This window comes from Hemiscyllium ocellatum, chromosome 7, assembly GCF_020745735.1.
Source record: "Hemiscyllium ocellatum isolate sHemOce1 chromosome 7, sHemOce1.pat.X.cur, whole genome shotgun sequence".
Taxonomy (NCBI): domain Eukaryota; kingdom Metazoa; phylum Chordata; class Chondrichthyes; order Orectolobiformes; family Hemiscylliidae; genus Hemiscyllium; species Hemiscyllium ocellatum.
Window position 1 is genome coordinate 24,071,365 of NC_083407.1, and position 18,098 is coordinate 24,089,462.

The 18,098-nt window shown below is 40.7% G+C and overlaps 1 protein-coding gene across 1 annotated transcript in view; it reads left to right on the forward strand.

Annotated features, from left to right (window-relative positions):
* The window catches only part of cacnb4a (calcium channel, voltage-dependent, beta 4a subunit), a 238,044-nt gene that overhangs the window by 134,842 nt on the left and 85,104 nt on the right, over positions 1 to 18,098 (forward strand). The window contains exons 2-3 of the mRNA XM_060827815.1: positions 14,015 to 14,134; positions 15,434 to 15,556. Coding sequence (XP_060683798.1) covers positions 14,015 to 14,134; positions 15,434 to 15,556 — 243 coding nt within the window. The remainder of the gene's footprint in view (positions 1 to 14,014; positions 14,135 to 15,433; positions 15,557 to 18,098) is intronic.

The following is an 18,098-nucleotide window of genomic DNA, read 5'->3' on the forward strand; positions in this document are numbered from 1 at the left end:
TACTGTTGATTTTGTGATGGAGTCTAAGTGACAGAAATGCAGTATTAAACCTTTCCAACAAATGGGAAAGGCTTCTTTCCTCTGAGCATTCTATATTTTTGCATTTGTTGTCCAATCATTTTCTGCAGGAAACAAATTGTTTCAAGTGTACAGTAATGGTTTATGATGTAGACTAACTTCTGTAAAGGATTAGCTTTCAACCTTGGAGACACTGAACCCTTATTAATCTTAATCTCGGATATCTTTCTTCTCTAAACTTATTCCTATCGTTCAGTCGAGGGAATTTGTTGAGTTGGCAAGACATTTTATGAAATGAATGCTTTGCCTGGGCTGTATATTAATCAGCAATCTTTTGTCAATTATGGCATTGCATTAATTGCTGACCAAACTGTCTTTTGGAAGCTAGGATGGGAACTCTTAGAATGTGTATTAGTCTTTTCTGGCATTTTTTCAAACTATTATTAACAAAACCACTGTTCCTTTTGTTTATCAGTCTATTCAAAACTTTACAGGACTTTTACTGAATTCCAAGTATTCCTTTTCCTTCTTGGAACAGTGCCCACAAAGGTGTTAACAATGGCTAATAAATAACAACTAAACAGATATCTAGATGACAGAGGTGAAATTTCTTCCAGTCACTCTGTTTACATGCTGCTAATAAATTTGCCAACCATCCTTTGAGTTCATGCCAAATTTGGAAATGTCCTGACATTAAGTACGATATACAGATGTGGAGAGAGGAATCTAAAATGCTTTGAAATCTTCACTTACACCTGTGTTTGCACAAATGCTTGAAAGATAACAGAAACAGAAAATATTTCATTTGCATTCAGAGTCATAGAGTTGTGGAGTCATTTAGCACAGAAACCGGCCTTTTGGTCCAACTCATCCACGCTGAGCAGGGTTCCCAAACAAAACTAGTTCCACTTGTGTGCATTTGGCCCATATTTCTCCAAAGCTATACTACTCATGTATTTGTCCTCATGTCTTTTAAATGTTATAACCTTATCAGCACCTATCGCTTCTTCTGGCAAATACGAACCCCTTTCTGTGTGAAAATGTTGCCCTTCAGGCCCCTTTTAAACCTTTCTCCTCTCACCTTAAAAATATGTCCCCTAGTTTTGAACTCCCCACCCCAGGGAGAAGACCTTTGCTGTTCACCTCGTCTATGTCCATCATGATTTTATAAACCTCACACCTCAACCTTCCATGCTCCATTGAAAAATGTTCCAGCCTATCCAGCTTGCCTTTACTCTCTTGCCCGATTTTACTCCAATGCCAAGTTAAATCCACTAGTATTAAAGACAAGCATGGTGACTCAGTGTTTAGCACTGCTGCCTCACAGCATCAGGGACCTGGATTTGTTTCCAACCTTTGGTGACTGCCTGTGTGGAGTTTGCATGCTCTCCCTGTGTCTGCATGAGTTTCCTGCAGTTGCTCCAGTTTCCTCCCACAGTCTAAAGATGTGCAGGTTAGATGGATTGGCCAAGCTAAATTGCCTGTAGTTTCCAAGGATGTATAAGCTAGATGGATTAGTCATGGCAAGTGTGGAGTTACAGGGATAGGATAAGCGACTGTCTGGGTGGGATGCTGTTCAGAGAGTCAGTGCAGACTCAATGGATGACATGGTCTCACACTGCACTGAAGGGATTCTATGAAAGTCCTTGTTTTAGTAACTGTTATAGGTCCAACTAGTTTAGAGAGTCATGTTTAAGGGTGATACAACACAATCTGTTTGAATGGTCCAATGATGAACATGTGGCAGAGAGCTGTCAATTTTTATAAAAATAAGAATTATTTCTCCTGACTGAGCTCTTACCGTGTACTCTCCCTTAACTTGAGTCTATCCCAGACTCTATTGGTGATACTCTGACCATTTCCCCCATCACTGTTGTGTTTGCTGACCTGCAGCGGCCCCTGCTCAAACACTGCCTCTATTTTAAAATGTGACCTTTTATTTACAAATCAAGAGTGCGGTGCTGAAAAAGTACAGCAGGTCAGGCAGCATCCGAGGAACAGAAAAATTGATGTTTCGGGCAAAAGCCCTTCACCAGAAAAATTTCCTGATGAAGGGCTTTTGCCCAAAACGTCGATTTTCCTGCTCCTCAGATGCTGCCTGACCTGCTGTGCTTTTCCAGCACCACACTCTTGACTAATCTCCTGCATCTGCAGTCCTCACTTTCGCACTTTATTTTCAAGACAGCCCTTCATGGCCTTTGTCATCCTTATTTTTGTAACTGACTTTAGCCTACAATTCCCTGTGATTCTTCAAGTCTTGGACATCCCTAATTTCTGATTGCTCAGTTATTAGCCATACAGTTGGCTGCCTTGGCTATAGATTTCCTGGTCTACATCTCTATGCCTCTCTAACTCATTTTCTTTTGATGACGCTTTTCAAAATTTATAATTTTGACCAAGCTTGTCAGCATCTGCCCTAACACCTCCCTGTGTGATCAAAATTAATTTGATAATGCTTCTGTGAGGTGGCTTGGGATGTTTAGCTATTAATATTGGTTTTATTTTCTTAATCTGTTGGTGGTGAGATGATGATGCCACATTGATGCTATTGTACACCACAGTCAATATAAAGTTGCCTTTTCAAACATTACATTTAAAATCACAAACTCCTTTGGTGAGAGATTGCACAGCACTCAAGTTTCCAAGTATAGGAAAGAGCTATGTATCCTGTCAGTTCCCAACTATTTTTAGCAATTTCCTGGGCTGTCAGAAGGTGGTGATTAGACTTTGTTGTGTGTATAAGTATTTGAGTGTGGAGTTCTGTCTTCCCTGTCAAGGACAATGCAAAAATGGACAGTAATACCACAGCTGTCGATTCATGTGTATATAATAGAAGTATTATCATTGCATTGTTAATTTAAATCAAAATCATTTAATGGAACAAGGGTCAGGGTTTTTAAATTCTTTGTCCACATTAATCAGATACGATGGAAAATGCTTACATTTGTGTAGAACCTTTCATGACCTGACAGCATCTCAAAATTCTTTACAGGCAGAGAAATACTTTTGAAGCACAATTACTGTTGCATTATATAAATATTGAAGTGTAATTAAACAGAAGCTTAAAGATATTCGGTTCTGCTGTCAGACGTTTGGGTTGGTTTGTGTGCAAAATAGTGTCTGCACTCTGAGAACGCGATTGGCATAGGGCCAGCTGGAAGCTACTGCAGTCAGGAGCAAAAAAGCAATGTTGCAATGTCAGAAGGAGGCATTAAGCCATTTACTGACACAAAGGCTAATGTTCCAATGCTGACTTCTGCATTCTCTTGCAACTTTGGCTTTCACCATTGACAACCAACACCAGTGCTGTCAGCCTTTGGGAAATACAGTACTACAGCATGTGATGATGCATACCTCACCAAGAAATCAACTTAATCACTGCTGTTGCTAATTGAGAGATCTCTGACTCCCAATCTCCACCCATTCCCATGGCCCCAGTCATTGTGTTTCCCTGTCTCCTGATTACACAGTGAGTGCCCAATCATATGGGCAATACAATGGCTCATTGATTAGCACTGCTGCTTCACGTTGCCAGGGACCCAGGTTTAGTTCCAGTGTTGGGCAGTCTATGTGGAGTTTGGACATTTTCCCTGTGTCTGCAAGGGTTTCCTCCCACAGTACAAAGATGTGCAACTTAGGTGGATTGGCCATGCTGAAATCGTCTGCATGTTTAGAGATGTGTAGGCTAGGTGGCGTTTGGGAATGGGGACTGGGCCTGAGTGGGATGCTTTTCAAAGGGTTGGTGTGGACTCAATGGACCGAAAAGCATCTTTCTGCACTATAGGAATTTTATGATATTCCAGCTCCTTGCAATTTTCTTACCAACATTTTATGCACCTCTCCCCACTACTGGATCACAATCTGATGCTTCCAAACCCTGGCAAGCTTTGTTTGTGATTTTGATTTTATTCATTCATGGGATGTGGGCTTCGCTGACGAGGCCAGCATGTATTGCCATTCCTTGTTGCCCTAGAGAAGGTGGTGGTAAGCTGCCTTCTTGAACCACTGCAGTACTTTTGCTGTCGGTTGACCCATGATGCTTTCAGGATGGAATTTCAGGATTTTGACCCAATGACACTGAAGGAACAGTGATCTATTTCCAAGTCTGGTTGGGGAATGGCTTGGAAGGGAACTTGCAGGTGGTGGTATTCCTACATATCAGCTGTCCTAGTCCTTTTAGGTGGAAGTAGTTGTGGGCTTGAAAGGTAATGTTGGCAGATTTTTGTAGTAGAAATCTTTAACTTCGGTAGCAGTGTGTACTATCTATATGGTGGAGGCAGTAGATATTTGTAGATGTGGTGTCAATCAAACAGGCAGCTCTGTCCTGTACTGCAACAGGTTGGCTAAGGGTGCACCAAGAGCTGGAGCACATGTTCTTCCGTACTATTTCATGAAAAATGTTGGGGTCCATTGTCTATGCAATTTCAAGTGCCTTCAGCCACTGCATGCTATCATATGGAGCAAATCAAATTAGCTGAAGATAGGCATCTGTGATGCTGGGAACCTTGAGCGGAGGCCGAGTTACTTAACCAACTTAGCACTTCTAGCTGAAGATTGCTGTGAACGCTTCAGCCTTATCTTTTGCACTGATGTGTTGTGTTCATCCATTCTTCAAAATAGGAGTATTTATGAAGCCTGATTTTCCTCTCAGCTGTTTTATTATCCACCACCATTCAAAACTGAATGAAGCAGGACTGCAGTGCCTAATTCTGCTCCACTGGTTATGGAATATCTTCGTCCTGTCTATCACTTGCTGCTTTGTTGTTTGGAACACAAATAGTCCTGTTTTGTAGCTTCACCAGGTTGGCACCTCATATTTAGATATGCCTGGTACTGCTCCTGACATGCTGTCCTGCTGTCTTCTTTGAACCTGGGCTGAATTCCCGACTTGATGGTAATGTTAGAGTGGGGGATATACCAGGCCATGACATCGCATATTGTGTTGGAGTACAATTTTGCAACTACTCATGGCCTGCAGTGTCTCATGCATGCCAGTCTTGAGTCGCTAGATTTGTTTGAACTCTATCTCATTTAACACAATGATAGTGTCACACAACATGCTGGAGGTTATTCTCAATCTTTGGATGGGACTTGATCTCCGCAAGGACTGTCTGTTAGTCATTTTTACCAGTGTTGTCAGGGACCGATTTATCTATGGCAGTTAGGTTGGTGAGGATGAGGTCAGGTGTGTTTCTTTTTTTTAGGAATCCTTACCAACTGCTACAGGCACACTTTAGCAGTTACATGCTTCATGACTCAGCCAGCTCGGTTAGTCACGGTGCTTCTGGGCCACTCTTGGTGATGGACATTGAAGTCTTCCACTCAGAATACTTTCTGCACCCTTTTCACCCTCAATGCTGGTCCAAGAGCATGAAGGAGTATTGAAGAAGAATGGGATTTGGAGTGGGGTGGTGGTAATGGTAATCAACAAGATGTTTTCATGCTCATGTTTGACCTAATATCATGAAATTTGATGGGGTTCAGTGTCAAAGTTGAGGATTCAAAAGGTAATCCCATCCTGACCATATACCGTCTGTGTAAAAAGTGTGGTGCTGGAAAAGGACAGCAGGTCAGGCAGGATCCGAGGAGCAGGAGAATTGACATTTTGGGCATAAGCTCTTCATCAGGAATGAGCTTGTGGGCTGGGTGGGCTGAGAGATAAATGGGAGGGGGGATGGGGCTGGGGGGAAGGTTGCTGAGAATGTGATAGGTAGATGAAGGTGACAGGTTGGAGAGGAGGGTGGTGCAGATAGATGGGAAAGGTGATGGACAGGTCAAGAGGGCAGTGCCCAGTTGGAGGCTTGGGATTGGGATAATGGACGGGAAGGGGAAATGGGGAAACTGGTAAAATCCACATTGATCCCGTAGTCACTTTATTGGGCTGTTACATGATTTATGTGAGAAACAATTGTCAGTGGCCCAAGATGTTGGTAACAACGACTTTCCAGAGTCAACCGGGTTACATTTACCGCTGTCATTTCCAGAATCTATGTGGATGTTGAGGGACTTGTCCAGTTTCATTCCCTTTATGATGATGTAACTAAAATGGCTTCCTGGGCCATTGTGAAGAGCCAACCACATCACTGTGGGTCTGGTATTACAGGCAGACCCCAACCAGGTAAGGGTAATAGTTTCCTGTCACAAAGGACATTCGTGAACTAGATGGGCTTTTACTCCAATTGACAATAATGTCATGGTGGTCGAATTTTGAATTCCAGATGTTCCCATTTGCCATGGTGGGATTCGAACATTACCTGGGTTGCTGAATGACTAATTCAATGGTAGTACTTATACGCCTCCTGGCTTATAGTAGTCTGTGAACTTTACAACCGGCCCTGTATTGGGGCAGCCACCTTTCAGCCAGTTCAAAAGTACAGGCAAACGTGGCACTGGACTGAATTCTTAAAATGGTGTTGGAGTGGAGCTGATTGAGTCAAGGAGCTGAATACAAGCAAAGCTACTGACAAAGAGGATCTCTCAAATGTTAATGTTGATCTCTCTCTCTCTCTGCACCTTCTCTGCAGCTGTAACAATATATTCTGCACTCTGTTCTGCTACCTTGATGCACTTTGCATGGTTTGATCTGCCTGTAGCGCACACAATACACTGTATCTCGGTACATGTGACAACAATAAATCAAACTCAAGGGTGTTCAGAATTGTGGAAGTTGCCACTGTAAAAGAATAAAGAAGAAAGCCAAAGCTGAGACATTGGGTATGACACAATGAACGCATATGTATCCCAAAATTTCCCAATCTATCACCATTCAAAAGAAAACCTGACATTCTGTGTTTTTCTACCAAAGTTCATAATTTCGAATGTATCCATGCGTTACTGCATCTGAAATGTGTTTTCTCAATTGCTGACTGATCTGAACATTGGCACATGAACCTGTGCAGGTTCCTACTATTGTGTCTTCAACTTGACATTGAGCGTTAAGCCCCAAAATTTGGTGCTGTCAGACCTGAGTGTGCAGCACTGGCATTCTGCAAGTGAGATACCCAAAAATGTTCAATGCTGAAATTGTAGGCAACAATGTATTGTATATTACTCTTAACATTCTTTCTACTGAATGCAGCAATTTGATACCTTTCATTAAGTGATGGTTTGCCCCTGTACAGTGTATATATTCTGCCAGTTCATTTCCATTGTAATTCCATTTTAGTAATCAATTGTATACCAATTGCTGATACTTTGTTTTCCAAATGAAGGGACAGTATCAAATCTGGTTGAATCATACTGTTCAATCAAGGCTGCCTGTCACTGCTATTTGCTGTTTGGTTAGAAAATTATTTAAAAGTTGCAGGTTGTCTATGCACTCCTGAAGACTAGACAGGGAATGCATTCAAGGACAGTCAAAGGGCATTGCAAGTAAACTGATCAGGGGTCTTACAATGTCTGATTTGTGCTTTGATACAGTTTCAACTTGTAGCGCTGCAGCCAGCATATTGTCGTGTAGAAGCAGGATAATCCCAATTTGAGAAACTGCCATTGTTTAGGTCATACAGTGCAGATATCCTCATCTGTCAATTCTGTGCGGCACATTGGTTCCCCATTTCCACCCTGACAACTCATGATGGAGTAAATTGTGCAGTTGATGTTGTAAGATATGTCAGATGTGTGAGTTTGTTCATAAAGCAGTCTCAGGATACTAATGTATGAACAAATTTTGAATAATTAAGACTACTTCTTTGTAGACATTTTTAGGTTATTAATGCTCTTTGTGATTTAATGGCAAGTAATTTTTCAATGCCTTTTCTCTTTGCTTATTGAACTAATTAATACTGCTCCCACAAAGTACAAAGTAAGCGATTGTGTTTTGAGAAGGCTGAAATATATTAATCTACATTAAATAGCACTAATCAACTATAAGTAAAGATGGCAATTTCTCATATCAAAACAATTATGCATGATAAAATAGATTTGAGCCATTGGAATCCTCCAGATTCTGAAGTCGGGGCAGTTTGACCTGTACTAACTTGCATTGATGCCTGATCCTGAATTAGGAGCGCGCCTTTTATTTCATTATCTTAAAATATATCTGCCATTATCTGGAAATAAATGCTAAGTGAGTCAGTTCTTGAATGTGGAGAATTAATTGATTGTGCTGATTCAGTATTCTGCAGCCCCAAACAGGAAGCCAAATATCCAGATACGTTATTAATGATTCACACTTTTTAGCAAGTGTTGACTGCTTAAATGACACTCAATGAGCAGTAGCAATAGTAGAACAAAAGAAGAAAGAATCCTTTCCTACTTATTGTTTGCAAGCTCTCCCAAGATTTTATCACGTTTTCATTGTCATGAAAACCAACTTTATATAAAATAAAATTGAATTGACTACCTGACAATTCCTAATTATTTATTGTTTTTTTTAAAAAGAGATCAAAACTGTATCATAAGGACTTGAGTTCTCAGGCAAACATGGCTATGCAACTTGCATCAATGTCTTCTCCACATAGCAACAATACTGAGAGGGAGTCTTCCCACAAGAGAAAAACACTAAAGGTAATGGTCTGAAGAGAATGTGAATGAATCATCTCCCCTATCCCATTATCACACTGTTTAGAGACTTAACTTCACATAGTTGAGTATCCAGCTAACCAGTTAGGCATGACCACTTGGAAAATGGGAGTCTGGCTGAGAGTGATTCCCAGACAAGAATTATTCAAGCTACAACTGTTATATACTGGTCCTGGTCTTATTTGGATCTTTGGAAAGTTGGAGAGAAAGGGTCATGCAATAACCCAAACTTTGTATGTTTTAAGCAGCTGCTTTCTTCCTAGTATGGCTGAGACACAGGTAACAAGAATGTGAATGTGATCCATCCTTCCTTTTTATTTCATTCTCTCTCATTTTTTTCTCTCTCTCTTCCCCCCACTCTGTCTTCTCCCTCCCTCTCTTACCCCCTTTCTCTCTTTTCCCTTCTCTCATTTTCCCTCTTTCTTTTTCCCACTCTTTCCCCATTTCTTTCTCTTACCTAACTTAGTAAGTCTTGAATTCTGCTTATTGTTAATCCAAGTGGCACAGATGAGCTGTTTTGAAAGAGCTCAACACAATACTACAGTCTCTAAAAGAACAAAAGCGCCAAAATGCATATTTACACTGTCTCACAGCCCCCAAGCATCAGCACCGAGTGAAGGGACAGAAATACCTATTCAAAGGATGTCTCTGCAGGAGTTCCTCAGACTCTTGGGCTCAAACAGCCTCAGCTGCTCCATCATAAGGTCAGAAGTGGGGATGTTCGCCAATGATTGCTCAACACTCAGCGCCATTCGCAACTCCTCAGATACTGAAGCAGTCCATGTTCAAATGCAAAATGATCTAGACAATATGCAGTCTTCAGCTGACAAGTCGCAAGTAGCCTTTGCACCACACAAATGCGAGGCAATGGCCATCACCAATAAAGAGACAATCTAAACACCATCCTGTTATATTCAATAGTGTTACCATCACTGAATCACCCACTATCAGCATTCTTGGGATTACCATTGACCAGAAACTAAACTGATCTCACTGCAAACATAGTACTACAACAGCACGTCAGTGAGTAATTCACATCCCGACTTTCCAAAGTTTGTCCACCATCTACAAGGTACTTGTCGGAATGTGATGAAATACTCCATCCCTTTGCCTGGGTGGGTGCAGCTCGAATAATAATAAAGAAGTTTAACACTATCCAGAACGAAGCTGCCACTTGATTGCATCACATCCACAAACATCCACTCCCTCCTCCACCACCGACACTCAGGAGCAGCAATATGTACAATCTACAAGATGCACTGCTAAAATTCACCAAAGATCCTTAGGCAACATCTTCCAAACCCACACCCAATTCCGTCTAAGGACAAGGGCAGCAGTTAGATGAGAATACAGTTGCCAACTGCAAGTTCCCCATCAGGCCATTCACCGTCCTGATTTGAAAATATACCACTGTTCATTGACTGTGACTCGATCAAAATCCTGGAATTCCCTCTCGGAGAGTATTGTGGGTCAACCTGCAGCACATGGACTGCCGAGGTTCAAGAAGGCAGCTTCTCAAGGGCAACTAGTGGTAGGCAATAAATGCTGGCCAGCCAGTGAAACCCATGACCCATGAGTGAATGGTATAAAATAAACTGATATGAAGTTCAAAGGTGTAAATCTCTCGAATTTTAATTAACTCCAAATTACTCAATCTAGCTTTCCCCACTCTGTAGACAGTGTGTTTGTTTGTGTAAGTACACAGCTAAGGCAGAGTATCCTTTATTATTTTATAAAGATAATATGTTATCTTTAACTTGAGATAGATCACCTGTTTGTAACCTTTATGATCACAGAATATAAGCAATTAAAGACTTGCTGACTTAGCAAATATATTCATTTTAACAAAGTCTTGTTGTAGTCAAGCCTGGATTGGGAAAGAGGGGAGCCAACTGACCACTTCTCATCTGGTTATAAATTCATGAAAGGTTAGCTCATTTTGACATCAGATATCACACATGATACAGCCTTTTTCTTCATTAACTTGCTTCAGAACTGTGTGCTTCTATTGTGCATGGGAGACATTTATGTTCCTGACATTCTGTAGCACATTTGACTTGTGCAATAACTTGACAGGATCTAAATCTAATTTTGTGTTCCATCATCAGAATGTCCAGAGAGAAAATAACGCGAAACTACTGCCAAATTCTGGATAGCTTTGCACATGAGATATGCTCACAAATAAGTGGCTAGTTTGGAGCTATCCAAAGGTATTATGATTTGCTCATGGTGAAGTAGAAAGTGAAGATTTAAATCTCATTGATCTGAGCTGGTCCTAGAGTTGAAAATCGCTAAGTTTCAATTCATTACATCGCTCAGTTTCCAAATAACTGACCTTCTGAGTTTCTAAAGGTTACACTCCATTCCAATGGATTCTGGAAAGAAATAGCTTACCGCTGAATTCTTCCCAATCCATGACAAAACCTGCAACTTAGATTGGTTGAAACAGATTTAGATTTAGATTTTAATGTCATGTGTATTGGAGTACAGGAATATATTGAAAAGTGTACAAAGTTGCCATTCTCTGGCACCATCTCAGTATACAAGAGACAGGATTGAAAACAGAAGCAGAAAAAAAAGAAACAGCCACAGGAAAAGGAAATATCTAGATTACTCCCTGCCTCCACAGTGAGTCCTTGCCACTAGTAAAACAAAGCAACAAAGTCCACAAAAAGCCACAAAGCCAGAGAAATGATTATGGGAATTTGGAACAGAGATGAGGCTATTTTGTGGATACTGGACTTCTGAAATGCAAAAGAAATAAAAAAATTCTGGAAATACTTAGGCCGGGTAGTATTTGTGGAGAGTTAATTGGATTGATCCTGTTTCACTAGAATGTTTCTGTAATTGTCCTACTTTCACCCCACCTTTTACCTTGCTCATTACTTCTTTTGTCATTTAATCACCGCTACTACCCACTCCAACAAAACCTTCTATTAAATTTGTTTTCTCCCCACTCTCTTTTCCCTGAATTGATTTTAAATATTTGTAACATCTCCAGCATTTGCTTTTGTGTATGTGAGTTTATGCAATAATTAAAGTTAATTCAATTGTACACAGGCACAGTGTTTGTTCGCTTTTTCAGTGAAGATGAGATTGCTATGCAGTACTCCTGTGTGAGAAATGATGAACTTGCTTTACTTTCCAGTTTGTCTTCCAAATCTTATCCATTTTTTTGATATTTGAGTGCATTCAGTATTTAAAACTTCACTTTTATTTCCCATTTTGAGCTGTTTTAAACATTCTGATCATGAATGCATTATTTAAATTGGTTAAGAAGGCCCTTCAGAAAATAACACACAGGAAGCACATACACTAATGAACAGTAATGTCCCATTTTGCAACCCCTTACAGTTTGAATAAAGTATTCTGGAAAATTCCCATTCTTAAAGTTAAAAAAGGCACTTATCAGGGAAATCCTTGTCAGTATTCTTGTGAACTCCAGACCTGAATGACACATGGCTTATGTGATAGCATACTTGTCTCTGAGTTGCACGATTTTAGGTTCAAGTCCCACTTGATGACTTAAGCACAAACATCACAAAACTCCAGCGTGCCACTGAGGGAGTGCTGCACTGTAGGAAGTGATGTCCTCTGGGTGAGTTGTTAAATTTTGGGCTCCATCTGCATCACAAACTGAGGTAAAAGATCCTATGGCAGTAAAGGTTATTTGCTCATTATCACTTTGCAGGTGGGCGCTTGCTGTGTACATATTTGTTATGGAGTTCCCTACATTACAGTAGTGATTATACTTCATCAGTGTGGTTTGGAGGGGGGGGAGGAGAGGGATGGGTGTTATACTGTGTATTTGGAGGTTATCAGGTCAGGAACAGTGTAATTTTATACGTATTCCAAAGCCTATACAGCTTGCCATCTTCCAGGTGGAACTTAGAATGTCAATAATGTGACCTGATCAGATTTCTGCTGCCTGCATTCTAATTTACATCTCCTGTTCACACGTCGCTTTCGCATTCACTAAATTACATCAGCAATGCCTTGAAATTAAAGTTCTCATCCTTCTGTACAAATCGCTTCAAGACTTCAAACCTCCCTACTTTTGGAACATACTTCACCCCTACCAGCCTCTCAGCATCCCTCCAATTCTGGCCTTCAAAGCACTCTCACCTTTCATCACCAGACCATTAGTGGTCCTCTTGTGAGCAACCTAGGTCCTATCTGAAGGAATTCACTCTTTAAACCTCTCCAAATCTCCACTTCTGTTTTTGTTTCTCTTTAAGATGCTACTTATAACCTCTTGGTCTTGGTCAGCTGCTGTAATATCTGCTCTTGAATCTTGAGGTCTCGGCTAACTTTGATAACATGCCTGTGAAGCACCTTGAAATGTTTCACTATTTTCAAAGTAGTTTATCAATGCTAGTTGCTTTGACATACTTTCTAATGCAGAATCCTTGACATACTTTCTAGTACACAGACTCAGCTGCTGGATAATGACTAAATTGCCATTTAGTAATATCAGACTTGTTTTGCTGAGAAAAGCCAGTTAGCTGGCAAGCTTTGTTTAAACTAAACTGGGAATATTGAAGCTGGTCAAGGTTTTGCCCTGAGAAATGAACCAGACAATGGTTGTCACCTGTTAGTCTTCATCTAACTGGTGCATGCTCCATGACAATGCCTTTACCAATTCGAGTTCACTTATTAAACCAACCAGCACCCTTCCACCTTACTGTATAAAAAGACTGTTTTCACTTTACAGTGGCATTTCTCATGAATTGCACTGATGAATGGAACATGCAAAGCCTTGACAGAATGAGACTGCTGTCAGCAGTTTTCAAGTAGAATAATTAGTTACATTCTTAATGGTGCACTATTTTCATGAAAAATGTCATTGTTTCATTTAGAAAGACAATAACCATTGTTCTGGTAAAGGTAATAATAGTTAAAATAGAAGCAACAAATGATGGATTTTGGTCTGATTAACACCAATTCTTTGTAGCAAAATAATGATTTGACAATTCTTTTTCAGGAAATGGTATGTTCATGCAGGAACATGTTGCACATAAATCCTTTGCAAATTGTTGCGGTTGTATTTTTAAATGCATTCTCGTGACTCTGATGACAATCTCAATAGATAATAGCCTTGTTCATTCTGGGATTTATTGGTAAATGCATGTGGACAGGTTCATGATTAACTCCCATAGATCCAATAATCTCATGTAATAATTTGCCATTTCTTTCACATCTCTGACTAATCAACATTCTCTCATGACCTTAATCCTGTCTTATGGGAATCTCAGTCACCATTGAAAGTAATAAAATTCTACTTTTATTTCTATCTTTAAAACAGTGAGTGCACACTTTGCCTTTAAAAATGCCATATTTAACTTGTAAAATTTTAATATCAACTCAACTGTATTTGCCTTAAAATGACTGTTTGAAACCATGCTACACAATTATTCCCTTTTGAACGGCTTGTGTTCTCAATTGACCTTTGGCCCACTCATTTTTATTGCAGGGTTCAGCAGATTCTTGCACTAGCAGACCGTCGGACTCTGATGTTTCCCTGGAGGAGGATCGTGATGGGGTTCGACGTGAATCAGAACAACAAGCAGCAGTACAACTTGAAAGAGCCAAAGTAAGGAGATACTAATTGTGCAAGACACCAACCTGCTTCAGCTCAATAGAGGGACAAGAGGACAAGGGTTCAGTATGATTTTACTATAAACAAATTGAACACGTGTTATCCTTAGACATGGTCATTGAACCTCTAACAAAATAACAAATGTATATGAGGTGGAAATTTAAAAAGGTGACCTTTGATGGTTTCTCTGCTCACTGGTAACAAAGTATGTTAATGCCATCACTTAGCTTTGGGTAGTTTCTGATCTGATGCAGCATAGATTGAGTCAGTCATTGTCACCTGGGCCTGTGTGAGGCAAAATGATCATCCAGAACTGACAGCTTCTCCATTAAGTCACCTTCACTGCATGATGGTTAGACCATCATGGCTAAACCTCTTTATCTTCCCCATGGGAGGGAAGGTGAAACTTGGTTGAAGCAGACAGGATAGTGGAGATCCTGGTGGAGAGAATAGTGGAGCAGGAGAACCAGCTGTAGGGGAAACGTGAGGCAGGGTGCCTGATGTGGAAACAGTTCATTTGAGGGAGACACCTTTTCCTCCTTAATCGAGACCCCAGCAAGGTGACCAGTTGGGACTCATAGCTGGTTGAAAACTTATCGTGCAAGCCTCAAAAATTTAGATTAAATATGAAATGGCCTGTTAAGTGGTCAATAAATGCCCCCAAAAGGCCTGAATTAGGGTGAGTGAGTTGTGCATTTCTCTAAATGGCCTTCCTGTTATCATAAGCCTTTCTCGTCTTGTGTAAAATTGCAGACAGGTTGAAGTAAACAATAAACGATGGCCACCTGGGGAGTTGTGTAGCACTCTACACTGTTGGAGAATGGCAACATTTTGTCTCGTGACATTATCACTGTTATTAACTTGGTAACAATTTTCAGTTAGTTAACACGTGGAAGTCAGGAAGATCATGTGCGATTTGTCCCATGCCTGCAGAAGCTTTGCTATACTGATAGCTTATCGTGAAATGTACCATTAAAAGAGAATGAAGCTAAATAAATTGTGTGTACTTATAAAACTGATATCTAGTGAAATCCCATAAAATGTTATTACTCGCCGTTTCAGTGATACTAGATCTTCAATTATGAGGTAAGACCCAACTTTTGCTCAAGTCTCCTACTGGCACAGAAAATGGAAGTTCACAATAGCATTTCATTCCTCTGGATTCAAGTTCCTGTTGATAATTATACATCACAAATGTTTAGTGTTAGTAAATAAACTTAAACCATTCTAAACTTAATCTAACTTCTCATGTGAATGTACCCTAAGTCTTACATGGTGTGTTTTATTTTTCAGACCAAACCAGTCGCATTTGCTGTAAGGACAAATGTCACTTACTGTGGCGCTCTGGATGAAGATGTACCAGTCCCAGGAACTGCCATCTCTTTTGATGCCAAAGACTTTCTACATATTAAAGAAGTAAGTTTCATTCTTGGTAACACTAAGAATTTATAACTTTTGACACGTGCTTGCGTTGGGGAGAAGCTATTCGAGAATGCAACCTACTTGGAGTATGTTTTTAGCTTAACCAGAACATTAGCTCTTTCTTCTGAGTTTAACTGCTAATTAGAGAGTGTGGGTGGAATAATAATGTGCCCCTGTCTGTTGAATAATCCATATTTAAGGGGACCCTACTAGGGTTGGAATGGCTCCACTGCAGATTTCGGAATAAAGTTTGAATCGACATAAATACAGAGGGGTCACATGGGAAGGAGTCCATCCCGATTCAATGAGACATTCCATGGAGATTAAATATGGGCTGTGAGGCTCTGCAGAGAAATCACATTCACTGCAGATAGAGGAAGAGACCAGACTCTCAAACAGCATAGCGTGGCTCTGAGTGGATGGAAAAGTGAGGCACTGGAGTGTGGCACCTCAGAACTGAATGGAATGGAAGGTTCAGTGACCACCACAAGTGCCATGGTGTATTCGAATGCCAAGCTGTACAGTCTGACTTGCCAACATTCATATGCACAGCACATCTCATCTCAATAAACCTTTGTAGCTCCACTCATTCCTTGCTCGAGGCATATTCCCAGGTTCTCACCTGAATAGTCTGCATGAAAACATCCCCTCATTTTATTGCCTGTCCCTCATGTTGTTACTCCATTCTTTCCACAATCTACTTTTTACTCTTCTCCAGTGGAATGGGAAAGGAGAGACAGTGCAGAAATCCAGGGACAGGCAGAGAACTGTCGTTGTCACCCCCAGTGATAGTTACCTTGACCTTGGGAGAGGAGGTGAAGAAGGAGACCTTGGGCTTGGGGGGGTGGTAGAGTTCCTGACTGTTGGTGATGGAAAGATCTAGTTCCCCTAAGTACCGGGTATCAAAATTACATCTCACCACTGCCACTTGGAATGTCTCAGCCACATATTTGCCAAATTGGTGCCACCATGAACCAAAATGCGGGAAATCTCAGATAATTACTTAAATTTTCCTCAAGATAAATTTTATGGGATTTAGGTGATTGGAATACACACTGTCATAGGATTTCTAAGGTGGGGTTGCATTTGCTAATCCCATGATGCGGTGATGGCTGATGGCAGGATATTGCAGACCAAGGCCAAGAAGACACAGACAGTGTCAAAAATATTGGAAATTGGCACACAGCACTTTCTCAACACAAGATCGTTCTTTGCCCTACACAAGCAATAATTGAATCGGGGCAGGCATAATTGATTTGGCCACATGATCCTCCTCCATCATTCAATAAGATCATGTCTGATGTAATAACGTCCCCAACTTCATATTCCTATCTACCCTGGTCACTTTTAACTCCCGTTTTAGTCAAGGAATCCACCTATCTCTGCCTTAAAAGTATCCAATGGCTTTATCTTCTCTGCTCTCCAAGGATGAGAATTCCCCAGATTCATAGCTGTCTGAATATTTCTCTTTATCTCCATTGTAAATGGGAGACCAATTATTTTTAATGGAGTCCCCAAGCTCTGGTGACCCTGATAAGGGGAACCATCCTTTCAGCTTCCATCCCTGAGGATCTGGTATGTTTCAATAAGATCACCTCTCATTCTTCTAAACTCCAATAGATACAGACCCAGACTGTCACCACTTTCCATACAATGTAACTCTCCTCCACACCATCCCAAGGAAGCAGTTGTCCCATTTCAGTACTCAAGTGCTTTCCAGCCAATTCTCACTCGTATCAGTCCCCACTGTTCTCACCTCATTGATCATGATGAGTGTCAGAGAGCATAGGGAAACTGGGTGCTGACAATTAAAGCTAGGCTTCAATCTTTTTCAATTGCTTCTTCACATATTTATCCTCAAAGGGAGCTTCTTACACAGTCTTGAGACATACCTTTTCAACGTGTAAGTGGTTGAGGTCATTTTAGGTTTCCGACATACCAGTATTTTCTAATGTCATTTCCCCAACCCTCAAGGCACACTGGCACCCATGCCCACCTGGCAGGTTAAAATCTAGTCCTCTCTGGATACCTGAGCTCCATTATTGCCAATCACCAGGCAATTTCATTTATCATTGGTTACTGAAAATGCCAGACATTCTGAAGGCACTTGGGGGCTATGATCAGTGGCTGAATGATTAAAATTAATGGACTTGTGCTGAAATCTAATCTAGAGGAGTACCTTTCAAGTGGCCCAGAACTAATGTCCTCAGTCTCAGTAAGAGACATAGAAATGCATGACGCTGAAGCATAAAGGAGCAGTGAAGTACTTGTTCCACCATGTTGTCTACTTGATAGGCTAGTTTTGTGACATAGTCAAGGGTTTGTGACTCTTCTGATCCCAAAGTTACAGTGTCTATGTTGAACATTCTTCTTCGTTATGAATATTTCTACAGTTCTAATGCTTTAACCTTCAGAAGTTAACCATTGAGCTTAAATCCATCTCCAATTCAAATTATACATTATAAGATGGTGTTTAGTCTTTGCAAACTGGGTTCCCAATTGCTGAGTCCTCCACTGTCTCATCTGGGGAAGGCCC